This window comes from Diorhabda sublineata, chromosome 9, assembly GCF_026230105.1.
Source record: "Diorhabda sublineata isolate icDioSubl1.1 chromosome 9, icDioSubl1.1, whole genome shotgun sequence".
In the NCBI taxonomy this organism is placed as follows: Eukaryota; Metazoa; Arthropoda; class Insecta; order Coleoptera; family Chrysomelidae; genus Diorhabda; species Diorhabda sublineata.
The window spans coordinates 7,231,702-7,246,114 of record NC_079482.1 but is presented as its reverse complement, the minus strand read 5'-3'; the positions used below and the strand labels follow the sequence as shown (position 1 = coordinate 7,246,114).

The following is a 14,413-nucleotide window of genomic DNA, read 5'->3' as shown; positions in this document are numbered from 1 at the left end:
AATTCCAGAAGCTCTAATTGAATCTGGAAATAACATAAGAAGATAACTGTGATGATATAGTTATGGTCGTTATTTTGAATTGATTAAATATGAAACCTTATTTCATTTATTTTTACTGAAAATATGACAATGATTTAATTGCTCCAACAAGAATTATTACTTTCTAAAGTAGATTCTAGATTTTTCAGGAACTGAATATGCGTTTCACAAAAACTATGATTTAATAACTGCAGAGCGTAGAAGAATTTTTAGTTCTCAAGGTGTAATGAATAGTATGAATAGACCAGTTTAGCACTGGAGAAAATTTGGAATAGGAATCTCCTAGAATGTCTTACATGAATTGGGTTTGTAAGCCCTGCTATTTAGGACTATGTTTTCATTTCAAATTTTCAGCTCGTTACGTTACAACTACAATAGGATACTTGCATGGTTTGAGAAAAAAATAGTTTTGGATAGCCTATATACAACTTTTATTATAATTTTTTTAAATTCTTTGTTGAATATTTATAGAGAAAGAAATTATTAAAAATTCAAAAATTTTGTAGGTAGTTTCAACATTTCAGTAAGTCCGCAATATTGCATGGCAGCATCATTTTAATGTTAAGAAGATTCAACTTATTTTAATATTTTATAGTAATTAAGTTTATTATGTTTTTAATTTTTAACGTGATTATGTAATTGTAAAAGAACTTAACGTATAAAAGGTTTATTCCCTTTATTCTTATATATAGAAAAATGTTTTATTTATTAAAACTTCTTGAGCTTTTGGGTTGTTTTCTAAGTCAATATTAAATAAATCTAAATAACCTAACGCTATGCTGCTCATCAGGCAGACAACAGCTCAATGCTTTTATTAAACCTATAACGTCACAAATGAAAACCATTGAGATTTGTTTTCTTATGTAGTTAGAAATTTTTGTGATTTTCAATTTTTTTTTCACTTTTCATATTTTACTGTCTGGCATTATTTCCTATTAAGAACTGATAAAATAGAAAAAAAATTAATACTTTATAAAAAATGAAAGTACCCTATTTCAATTGAATCTACAAAGTGCCTATATTGAAAATTGAACTGAAAATATATTTTTTTTTGTGAAAAGAGTGGAATTTTTTGAAAATTTTAAGGGAATTTTTCTTAAAATCGTATTGGGCATACGCGATTTCATCACTCAACAAGAGCTCTTTGACTATGTCTCTTTGCCCACTATGTGATCGTGACTGATTTTCCACTTGAAAGATATACTATTACATACCGAAACTGAAAAGTCGAGCCACAAAGACTCACGTAGAGAAATGAGTTTGCATATAACATCAGATATACTGATCACCAGAGAAGGACTTGACACTTTTTTGGCTGAAAAAGTTTTGTGACATTCTCTGTATTTATACAACTGATGAATTGTTGGGTTTGTAATTTCTTACTAGCCAAACATTAGCTTATATTATATTCAAACAGGTATACAATGCGACTTGTCTAAGACACAACAAAAAAAAATAATAAGATTTACGAATCACTCAATACAGAAGACTATTGGGGTGATTACTGGACATTACTGGTACAAGATTGCTGAAATTGGGAGTGATAATATAGCAAATAGTCTAATGGAGAAGAGAAGATCAAGCATCTATTCTGATGGTGCCAATAAAAACGTCAAATGCTAGGAGACCACATAGCAGAACTAGAAATAATATATAAAGAGAAAAATATGAAAATGTGTTGTTTCCAAATTGAAAAAAATAAAGGGAAATTAAATGGGTCTCAAGCCTTCCTGTGATTCAATTTTCAATGTTATTCGTACTCTTCTAGTACTCAACTTCATTTGGATTATTTCTCATGACCACTAATAATTTGCTTGCGAAGATAATTAACGTACAAGCTTGTGAATATTTTCTGTGCTCTTAATTTCAATTTCAAATCAAATCATTCGTATCAACTAGTCCGTTCCTGATAAGATATGCTGATCACGGCGCTGTAGGAAACAATTTCAGAACTACATAACACCAATGTTTTCTTTAAATGTGTAACCACGCTCGTTCCGTTAGATTTTTATTGATTGTTCTTGAGGAGAGTTAATTGTTGAGCATTGTTTTCGAGCTTGTAGATCTAGATCGCCGTGGGAACTCCGATTCCGGATTGACAGGTACCAGAGAACAATACACGTCTAATGGATGGTGTAAAAATTGAGAGGATGACCTGCCAAAGACATTTTGTTGACCCAGTAAAGTGCATAAATTCGATACACTGCGAAATAATGAAGTTAATATCTTGCCAAATGAACCACATTCTAAATTAAATGAAAAATCAATATTGAATGACAATCATGAGTTATACTAGTGCTAGGTGGTTTATACAAAGTTAATTGTGGATTGTGTCTTGATTAAATTATATTTTCAATATGTTTAAGTATCAACCAAAATCAATTTTGAGAATTTTATAACAAAATATCATTTTGTTATCAGAATTTTCTGGCAAATTGCTATAAGACAATTAGAATCTATAGCAATACTTCCGAATATCACGAAAATTCGACCAGAAAATCATTGACCTGAAAATCTTCCTCTCCGATTTATCAGGTACTCTAAATGCAATTTTAAAAACAAGAAACAATTTCTTTAAATCACACTTTCGTTGTTAAATCTAATGGAGTGGGCCTATGCAGCTGTATCCTTTTAATTTCTCTGTCTGAATTGCAATCACTTTCTTCGTCTGCTTCGCTACCATTCCCTCTTTCTGTTCCCGAACCAGATCTATCACTCTGCGCTGGAGAAGATCCCCTTTCACTGTTGGTCTTCATACTCAAATCTATGGGATCTTCTTGCATCGCAGTGTCCGTCGAAGCGGGAGTTGTTCTTTCTTCGGGTGTCGGAGATCGTTGGGATTGAAGCACAGCGTCTAAAAACACACGTTTATTGAAAGCTTCTACACCATGATTATGGTTTCTCATGAATCTATTGTTGTTAGCAGGCTGCAGCAAACCGGGATACAAAGGAGGATAGCCCGATGAGAATAAAAGACCAGGAGGTGGTAGAAACGTAGGCGGCATTAGAGCAGGGAATAACGGAAGTCTTCGAGCGTCGCTAACTTCAACGGACGAATCTGAATTATGCGATTCCGGTGAACTAACTTGCGGCGATACAGAATGTTTATAGTCGTCTAAACCTGGAGAGAAATGTTCTTCTTTAGGTTTTGACAGATGAAGTAGCGGCGACGCGAATGAATTCATCCCGAGTAATCCCATACTAAGTGGAGGTTGGTGGAGAGATTTTTGCGGAGGTTTCATATTTTGCGAAACATGCGCCATGTGTTGTTGTTGTTGTTCTTGTAACAAACAATGGATCTTGAACCAATTGGATCGTCTACCGTAACGAGAACCGCTCTTCGACATTCCCACTAATAGACATTTTCGTAATCTGCAGGCTTTGCAAGCTGTGCGATTTTTCTTATTTATGACGCATTCTCCATTATTTTTGCATTCTGATATTGAGCTGAGGTTGTTGTAGGATCTTCCAAAGAATGACTGAAACAAAAAGAAAACAGTATTAATAATTGATCCAAAAGAATAACAAGGCAATTTTGATTTAAAGAAATTTCAGAGAATTTGAATGATACGGATGCGGTGACTTAGGAGTCTTTGGTAAGGTCTACTTCTTTCAAAAGTTTAGTTAGTTTTTAGAAAAATACATCTAAAGATTAACAATTTAATTCAGTTGCTGATAAAAATTGCCAATCACTACTCTTACGAAATCGCCCACGACATGGAACGTAAAGTTGATCATGTTCTATTGTGTTAATAGAATCTAGATTTTGGCGGATGCGGATTTTCAGAAAAACTATTTACGTATACGACGATTTGTTTATAATGTTTTTATAGAATCAATTTCTAGGAATATTTTTTCTGTTTGTCTAGAACCGAATTATCCTGAAATTCGTTTTGAATAAATAGGCGCTTATTTATCAGCAAGAAAGTTAGTGAATAATCTGATGTCATCTCGAAAACATAGGGATAGACAAGACAAGACAGATAGTAAAGTGTTATCTTAGTGAATAGTTCAGAGAATAGTAAATAGTTTAGTGTAAGTGTATAAATAAATTAAGAGAGTATGTAAGAAACAGTTCATCGTTAAAAACAATGTAAATAATTAAAAAAAAAACATTTCAACTATGATTATGATACCGATCCATCCTAAATAATTATGATTATCGTCTTTAATGATAAATTTCATGTTTTAGCTAGTGAAGTTTTAATCCTTCAATTAATATTCGTAAAAATCAGCACCCAATTTGAGGTTAATGGATTGATGAATTTATCAATAAAAATAAGCGAACTATTTATTTCTTAAATATTTTTATCGGCATTTAACAAAGTCAACAATAGCAGAATCATACCAGCATGTAATTCGACCGACTTTTTACGCTACACCAATTCTGAAATCGAAACAGCGTTACGTAATAATCAACGATGTACAAAGAGAATACGTCACATATTTCCCTAAATAAGGACATGAGTGTAATATAGCGCCACTAACTCAAAGACGGAACACTGGGGAACCGAGAGGGGGACTCTTTTAATGAGTATTCGTTCAATTTTCACAAGTTGGTTTTACTGACGTACTAAATGTTGAAAATAACACCATATAAAACATTTTTCTTCCAAAACATCATTTAAATAAAATAAACTATCCTGCAATTAAAATTAATCCTAAATATTATAGAAGTGCCAAAAATATTTATTCCCACTTGGAAATTATACTACTCATTTTAATTAATTATTGTGGCCAAAGTGTTTTTTTCAATGGCAACAAAAAATACATTCATTTTAAGCGTTTTGAGTTTAAAAAGGTGATTAGGCACCTCAAAATTCATTTCAAAATTAAGTAGTGAATTCAATAATAAAGAAACAGCGTAGCAAAGTGAGTACGTACTTAGAAATTTCTACTCTATAGCTACATAAGACATTCAATGTCACAGTAATGACACAGTAATGTTAAAACCTCTCAAATTTCTGCTTGGAGTCCTTTAAGCGCAACGGTTCTGGTTCTCGTCAATTTTTTTTGAATCTCAAAGCTGTTTTTAATGAATAAATAATTTTGGCCATTGCAAAGATGTGCGAGCTGGTGTACCAAGTTCTCATAAACTTGCCGATGATAGTTTTTCAAGATCGCATCCCAAAAACCGACATCATGACCTTGTCTGTAGATAGATTGGTGTTTGTATTCTTTGGAGCCGTATTTCCTTTTTTTACTGTTTTAATTGTTCGTTTGTTTTGGGTGTGAAATGAAAGACCCACGTTTCATCAATTGTTATGAAACGGCGCAAAAATTCTGCCTTATTTCTGTGAAAATTGCTAAACACTCGATGGAAACGTTTTCAAGATGCTGTTTTTGTTCCATTGTGAGCAAATGCGGCACCCATCTTTCTGCTAGCTCGCGTACTCTCTTTTGGTGGACTACAGCGATGCTGGTTTTAACGTGTCGTATGGCTTCGTTGATAAAGGAGTAGTCTCGCTAAGAGTAGAATCTAGTTCGCCTTCATATTGGTTGCGCTAATGCCTTTCAAATAAAAATATTTTGTCACATAACGATGATCAATTTATTCCATTTAAAAAATTCATTTAACTATTGATGGCTGCCAAAATAATTACTAAACATATGCTGTATAAATTGTGTACTTTCTAATGTAGTAATATTTTTCAAGCAATACCGGCATTTCTAAGTCAGGCCAGGTACTCCTGAGGATATCCTAGTACGTATATATGATTCAAAATATTATTCAAATACCTTCCATTAAAAATTATCGTACTTCTTTTCGATCTTCCATATTCTCCATATGTAAAGAATGATTTTGGATATTTGTTTTAGGATGAACAAGATTAAAAAATTAATTACAAATTCTTACTTTTATCTCGTAAAACTAATTCTACAATAAAGTTATTTTTTTATAAGACATGGTGTAGTGAATGATAAATAAAAACATTTCAACATGAATTTCAATTCTCAGGTTCTCTTCTCCATTAAATAAGAATGTGATGTTGTTTTAAATATTTTTGATACTTTTATAGGGAACGAAATATGGCAAGTTTTCAAATTGAAATCTCAATCAAATCTTAAGCCTATGACTGTAACTGGACCAAGTGTCTAGTATATCGGATTATTGGAACAAACTCATCATTATTTAAATACAGAATTTTTCCTCTTCTTATGCATGTGCCAACTTTGAATGGAATACTATCAAGTGATACATTATAAATGTTGATTTCATGTTTACATAGGGGCAAATGAGTATATACGTTATTGAATAAATTAACTAAACATAGGAATTTCAATTGAATAATTTCATTACATGTCAATAAGGATAGATATTTTCATTGTATTCAAAACTTTCCAATATTTTCTTAAGTAAATATTGAATCAATATCAATTTATCAAATACTATAATTTTCTCACGAATTACTCTTTATAGAAAATTTGATAAAAAGCTTGAATTTCAAGTTGAGGAAAATCAGAATTGGTTTAAAATGATTCAAATTGATAATAAATTCTATTGCTGATTATTAGTAGTTTGCCACAACTGATAAATTCATATTAATCGATTATTAATCGATATTGATTACCTATAAAATTGTGCGAGTTAATATTAATCTATGAAAATATTGTGAAAGATAAATTTACTTAAAAACTCGTCTTACTAAATGCAACAATTTGTCAAGGATGGAGTATTTTAGAATCTTCCTCAAGAAACTAGTAATTTCCTTTTTTATATTGCAATAGAAATGACAAACATCCTGCCAGAAAAACCTTAGGAAATAATGAAAGTATGAAATTTATTTTGATAGAAGTAGATTTTTAATAATTACCTACAATTTGAAGGAGTGGGTTTCATATACAACTATCATGTTTTGAGAAAAATTGATAATATGAACTTTGACTAGTTTGATATTCATAGATTTCGAATTCTCATGATGTCGATATTTCAATAATAAAAGGAGATAAAAATTTTTTCTTTCTTTATTCTTTGAAATCACAAAAATCGATTCGTTCGATTAAAGAGAGTTTGAGACACCGTCTTGAAAATATTATTTCTGTGTTATAATGTACGAGGATGGTCTCAGAAGTACTCAACCCAACAAAATTTTGGAAAAAAATTATATTTACTTTTCTCTTTTTAGTTCCATACAGCGATGTTTAATAAGTTCGATACTCTTTTTTTTAATCGTCAAACTTCTCAAAAGAGCCCCAACTGCCGATACCACCTCTTCATTGTAGCAAAATATTTAACCACTGAGCCATTTTTTTTTGAATAACAAAAAATCATTGTCACAAATACGGAGAAAATGGTATACGAATATTTAGTTGTTCTATGTGAGATTATTTTAAAATCAAATGTTTTGGTGTTTATAAGATTGTTTTTGAAAACCGTCACAAAATGAATACGTCATTTTTTCTCACAATTAGAGTATTCCAGAACAACGTAGGTTATGAATACAGAGTACTGGAGGGTGCAGATCAGTATAGAGTATTCTCGCGCTGAAACCAATACAACAAATAAAGAGTAAACATAAATTAGTTAGTCACTATTTAATCTCAATGATATTTTGTTGGAATTGGTAAAAAAAGAGAGATTGGGAGCAAATTTAGTATGCCGAGGACATTTTCTCTTGGGTAAATTCAAAGCCAAAAATTCAGTTACAAACATACAGGTGAAACTAATAGAAGCATGTTTGAATAAAAAGAGGAAAAAGTACAAAATTCTTGTTGATTTTCTAAAATTATATGAAATCGATGTAAAAAGGATACAAGCCTTTTGGAATAAACAGGCAACAGAAAATAATTCGAGGGGACTAAATCTAGTGAATTTTTTGCAAGAGGTAGCAATTCAAACTTTAATTCATTAAATTTGACCATTGCAATAATAAATGTGTGAGTTGGTGTATTATCTTAATGAAACAACACTTTCTTCTTAGTCAAATGTGGTCGTCTTTGCTCGATTTCTTCGCTCAAACCTTACAATAAGTTCCTATGTGGAACTTGCAGATAGAACGGTTTGTGCCTTCTTTGGTTCACCTTTTTCAATCCATTGTTCTGATTTTTCTTTTGTTTCGGGTGTTAAATGATGGACACACTTTATTTCTGCGAAACATTGCTAATCACTCGATGCTGTTTTTGTCCTATTGTGAGCAAACGCTGTACACGGCTTGCGCCCAGCTTTCTTATGTCCACATTTTCAGTTAAAATGAGATGAACCGCACTTTTTGAAATGCCTACTATATCTGCTAGCTCGCGCACTTTCAATCTACGATTATCTAGTACCAATTTGTGGATTTTCTTAAACATTTCTAGAGTCGTCACCTCATTTGGTCTAGCACCACGATGTTGGTCTTCGCAGGTTGTACAACCTCGTTTAAGTTCTGCTACCCAATATTTTACTGTTGAAAAAGAAAGAGCAATCGCATTCAGAGTAGAATCTAGTTTAATTTTCATATTGGTTGGGCTAAGGCCTTCCAAATAAAAGTATTATTAGTTGCCAGGTAGTTCTGGGACCATCCTATTATATTATGGATAAAGAATGGATTTATACGCAGAAAATACAATGAATCTTCTATCATAATTTATGAAGTTTGTCCAAGTTATTCAACCGGAAATCTTGCCTCTTCTCTGAAAATATATTTTTATGATTCAAGAGGCACATTTTATTTAATGTGATTTAAATCTGAAAATTCTATAACTATATCACTTTCAAAGTTTCAATTCAAAATTTTGTGAATGTTCTCGGGGGTTTTAGAAGCGTTGTTTTATTAATGATTCACAAATTGTACTTGGAATTTTCAAAATATATTTAAAAATTTTCCATTTAACAGATTTTTATATTATTTTTCAGAAGTGTGTATAGTTTCTACTACAAAACTATGATGCATTTTGATAAAGGTTAGTTGATGTGCTCAAATATACAAAATATGCAAGGAATTTGTATTTAATACAGAATTTTTTTTAATTATGGATAAGGTTTAGAAGCAACTACTTTTGTTTGAAAAATACAACAACGTCGGCTAAATCAAAGTATTGGAAACAATATTAGAACTAATTAATATATTCTGTTTATAACAACGTCATTTCATTAGAAAGTAAATTATTTGAGAATCAAACCATCAACATTTCAAAAATAACTGACAAGTTGTGAATAGGTTGAAAATCTTCCCATATGCTTACCGTAATACGATAAATTGATGATAACATAATGGTATTCAAAGCAAGAGCATGATCTTCGGAGAAGAGAAAGACTGCTCTTGACATCCGCATCAAAAGGATTAGATGAGCATGGTTTTTATTAATGCTAATTTCACAACATGTTTGTTGTTAAGAGACAATCTAATAAAATATATCGACAATGTAGGTCTTGTTCATAAGAATTGTATATAGAAAGTTTTTATTAAAAATATTATTAACTTAAAAAAATTGATATATAAATTATTCATAGAATTCATTCACTTTTTTGACGATATTTGTCAATAAACAAATTAATATGATTAATATATACAATCGTACTATTTTTTTCAGTATATGGTCCCATTGAAAATTAAAGTTATTGTTTATTTGTATTTATTTTCGCATAAAACAAAGTCTTTTTGGAATTCGGAAAATATGGCGAAGCGAAGCAAGCTAGATTATTATAAAAACGAGAGAATGATTAAAATAACATATAATAATTGTACTATTCATAGAATTAGAGCCTCAACAAGTTTGCTTCTACCTCTCTAATATCCTTCAAAACTGCATCCAACCATTTTTTCTTTGTTCTTCCCCTTATTCAATGGCCCTTTTTGCATATATTTTCCCCAGCATCATTTTAGTATTACCAACTACCTGATTCTTTGGTCTTTTATGTATCTTGTTATTAATAGGTATTCATACAAATCCTTCAGATTTTCGTTAGTTCTTATTCTTCATTATCCTTCACTTGTTTTTATTCGCCCAAAAAAGTTGCTAAACATTTTCTTTTTCCATATAACCAGTTCTGTTTCTTCGGTCTTTGTTAAAACCCATCTTTCACTTCCGTATATAACTGTTGGTTATTCTAGTTTTGGCTGCTCTAGGTTACTTCCTTTGATATCATCATTTTACCTAATGATCCCATGGCTTTACTTCCTTCGGCTATTTCCTTATTTATTGCTGTCCAATCTTCATTTTTATTTAACACTGTTGCATCCAGGTATTCGAATTCACAAACTTTTTCTTTCCTATATTTTTTGTCCTTTCCTGCTTCAATCTCTGTATATTTCTTTTTAACATTTCTTCTTAGCACCATATGATTTGTGTTTTCTTGGTTTATTCTTACACCGTAATTTTTGAAGCCTTTTTCAATTTACAGAATGCTCTTTCCATTTCTTTCCTTGTTCTGGTTAATAGAGCTGAAGCGTATGCCCTGTTGTTTGTATCTTGCTGTCTCGTGAAATTTTTTTCCATAGCATCAGATTAAAAGCCATTGTTTATATACAATTCCATCAGTCGTTACTCTGCTGTATCAGTTATCGAATGTCATCTTGGTAACTTAAAAATTTTCTTCGAGATTTCTAATAGATTAAAGGTGGCCTACATTTTATTTCTTCATAACAAATTTCGTCACGATTAAATTGAGGTTTATTAATTTTCACATAATAAAACGGACATTACTTATGAAACACCCTCTGTATATTGATAGAAGCTGACATTTTCAGGGTGAAGTCAAAAAGTTGTCACACCTTTCTCGTAAACAGTGCAATCAAGGGGATAAAATTTAAAACATCCACATTTATAATTAGAATGTTCATTTGTACCAAAATTTATACCAAAAATTTTATTTTTTCAGCCTATTTGAAATAAATAGTGTTTTTAAGCAATTTATTTTTATCCCTAAACATACATACGTGGATGCACAGAATAGTATCTGATGAAATGAATTATTTTGTCATAATGCACGTTAGAATTACAATTTGACGCTTGGAAGACTCTATATCTATTTTTCAGATATTACAAACTTTTTGTTAATAAATTCGATTTAATTGAAATCAAATTTGATGAGATAAACTAACAGAATAAGTTAAATAAAATGTTATAACAACTCACGAGCTATTTGTGGGAAACTGTAAACAAGTCAAGGTATAAAAAAGCTTTTGTAGTATTATTTTTATGAATGTAAATAAATAAAACTGGTATATTTTAATAAACTAATCGTTTCTTCATCCAACACGATAAACTAATAGAGAACTTAACAGCGATCAATTTAGATCCAAGAGATATACGATTAATCAAAAAAATCTATAAAAAACAAACGGCAGTAGTGCGTGTTGAGGACATGGAGACAGACGAAATCGAAATTCAAAAGGGAGTTCGCCAAGTTTGCGTTCTTTCTCCACAACTGCTTAATTTATATTATCAGTTATTGATATTAATATTAATCCTATTCTCACATTAAATGGAAAACAAATAGAATGGGTTCAAAAATATGAGTATCTTGGTTCAGTCATAAATGCTCAAACGAAGAAATTAAGATCAGAATTGAAATGGCTCGAAGGCATTTGTCAAATACTCCTCAATGTTTGCAAAAAGAAATCTAAACCTCCAGATCAGAATAGGATTCATGGAATGATATGTGTGGTCAGAACTGCTGTACGGGTGGAATCTTGGACCTTGAAAGCTTGAATGATAAAAAAATTGACTTGAGATGTGGCTCTATAGACGCATCCTGAAGATACGTTGGACTGACGGAGTCACCAACGACGAAGTACTAAGATGCATTGGTCGCCAAAGAAAGCTTTTGTCAATTATTAAGATAAGAAAAACATCTTACTTAGGACACATCTTACGAAGAGTACAAGGAAAGCAAGGCATCGACAGGAAGAAGAAATCCTGGCTTCGTAACATGAGAGAATGGACAAATCTCAGCGTCGGAGAATTGTTTTTTGTTCTAATTTTATCTAATTTACTTGAAATGGATGTTTTTGTAGTGAAAAATAGGACTGATTATAGATTTGTGTTAAAATAATCTATTTTTTTACCGACAACATTATTGTCTACAGAATTACTCATACTTCATTGTTATTTTTTTAAAATAGTATTTACACATCAACAAAAAAATGAAACTATTTTAATTATGGCTAATTTGGAAGATACACAAAAATATCGTCAACAATATTCAATAAAAACAGAATAGCGATTTCAATATTAAATATGTTATGAAATGACTTTGATGGAATTGGAAATTGATCCTTTTACTGAAAAGAAAATAAATAATTGCAGTTCTTTTTTACGATGCAGCACAAATAAAAGTTTTTGGTAGTTTACTGCAGAATCTTCAGAATTGATAAGAATGCAACTACAGCTTTTTTAGAAGTTAATTTCGAGAGAAAGATTTTATACTACGACGTCTTATATATTTGAAACACTAGCAAACACAATTTTTGTTTTGAGGTATCCTAATAAAAAAAATATTATTGTGTTTCAGTCACATACAGTTTTTTTGTGGTAGCTATATATTCTCTCAAAGTGTTCTAATAATTCGGACAGTTTTTGTTATGTGTGTGAAGAATTAACTTCTAAATTCATCGAAAATATACGCCATTAATTGAAAAGTGCTATTTCGACTATTTTCGTTTTCTTGTGCACCATCAAGATAAATCCTGGGTTCCACATACATGTTGTGATTATTATTTTTGTTTGATTCAAACAATAGGCGTTACAACTAAGTCCAATCACACTGTCCAGTACCCAAACTTGTCCTCGGCCAACATACCAATCCTACATAGTACCGAACTGTTTGTTCCGTAGCCTCCAAATCAAGCAGAAACTCTGGATTCTATTTGTAGTTCGGAATTTGTTCTTAGTTAACCCGATACGGTACCTCAAGAGAGTTACCTAACTTAAATAAAACTACTTTTATTGATATATAACGTGACAAAGAAATGAAACATTACTTTTCTAAAGCAGAAGATTTGGTCTATTGTAATAATATTTCTTTAGTAATCAATTTATTGAATTTTGAATACGATCCAAGTCACTGGAGATAGTTCATTAACTCCTCAAAAGTAGCTTGAAAGGAGTGTGTTTCAGTGCCGGTTGCCCATGGTTCTGTTACGTGAAAAAAAACATGAAGTTTCCTTATTGTAAAAATTAAGTACAGTGAACATGTTTGAAAAGTTTGTGGAGATTTTGAAGTCATTGCTCTTTAGCTTGGGCTACAGTTTGGTTACACAAAATATTGTTCTTTCATTTGCGAGTGGGAAATAAATACGGGTACTAATGAAGGACACAAACTTTGAAGGTAAGCTGAATGGTCTTGAAAAAGTTGCTTGGACATGTTTTGTGAATGTTGTCCAAAATTTCCTGAGAAACTATAAAGCAGAAAATTACAAAGATTTGATCAATGAAGTTGTAATTTCATATAAAGCCTCGGGATGTAATATGTCTTCAAAACACATATCCTGCACTCTCATCTGGATGTCTTCTCCAAGAATTTGCATGCTGTAAGTAACGAACATTGATTGAATATTACATTCTTAATAAGTACTTCATTGTTTGTTAATGGGAATGTTAACAACCGAAATATATGGTATATGGAGCGATTTTATACATAGTATCCACTTTGTGCTAGTACTCTCAAGAATAGTATAAGTAGATATTCATGACAAATTCTAGTGAGCTAAAAGTATGCTCCGGAAGTTTTTATGCTCATTAGTTCATAGATAAATGCATCTAAATTGAAATATCAGGAATCATTGATGAAGAACTTGACTTAATAAAGATTTACTGAACACACTTTTCACGCTATTATTACTCCATGACTCAAAATTACACAGTCTGACGTAAGTTTCGATGACCAAGTTATCGTCTTCAGAATCTTCCTTCAGACGATCGAAATGCTTATCAGACTATATAATTATATTCTGAGTAGTGGTATTGTAAATTGAACGTGAGAATTCTTTTTGTTTTTCTGGGATTTAATGCCAACAGAGTTACTTTGAAACACACTGAGAATCATTGGTTTGCTTGACGCATAACTCTCTGATTTTGTATTGGATGTGTGTTGTTTTTAATGTGTTTTTACATTTAAATAATCAGTTTAAGTTGTTCTGATTTTACTTTAACATATCTGCCGGTGATAATTCACTTGTTACAATACCCCTGACTCCATTTAGTATCACACTTATTGCAACTTAATTTATATGTACTTATATATTTGAGAATTCAGCAGCATACAATAGATTGCGTGTCCGAACTTATGTAACATATGATAAAAGGAAATGTTATCGGCATTTCATACTATTCTTAATGGATTACCATAGTTAATTTAACATGGCTGATATGTCTCTGCAATAAAGTAATACTAAAAGAGGTCAATGAGTACTTTGTTTGAAACTGTTACAAAGTTTAGTGAAAATAAAGT

At 31.2% G+C, this 14,413-nt stretch overlaps 1 protein-coding gene across 2 annotated transcripts in view; it reads right to left on the bottom strand.

Moving 5' to 3' along the window:
• Nucleotides 1–929: 929 nt before the first annotated feature.
• Nucleotides 930–14,413, bottom strand: part of LOC130448576 (knirps-related protein-like) — an 88,972-nt gene continuing 75,488 nt past the window's right edge. For both annotated transcript variants that reach the window (XM_056785992.1, XM_056785991.1), the window contains exon 3: nucleotides 930–3,518. In XM_056785992.1, coding sequence (XP_056641970.1) covers nucleotides 2,619–3,518 — 900 coding nt within the window. In that variant the 3' untranslated portion in view covers nucleotides 930–2,618. The remainder of the gene's footprint in view (nucleotides 3,519–14,413) is intronic.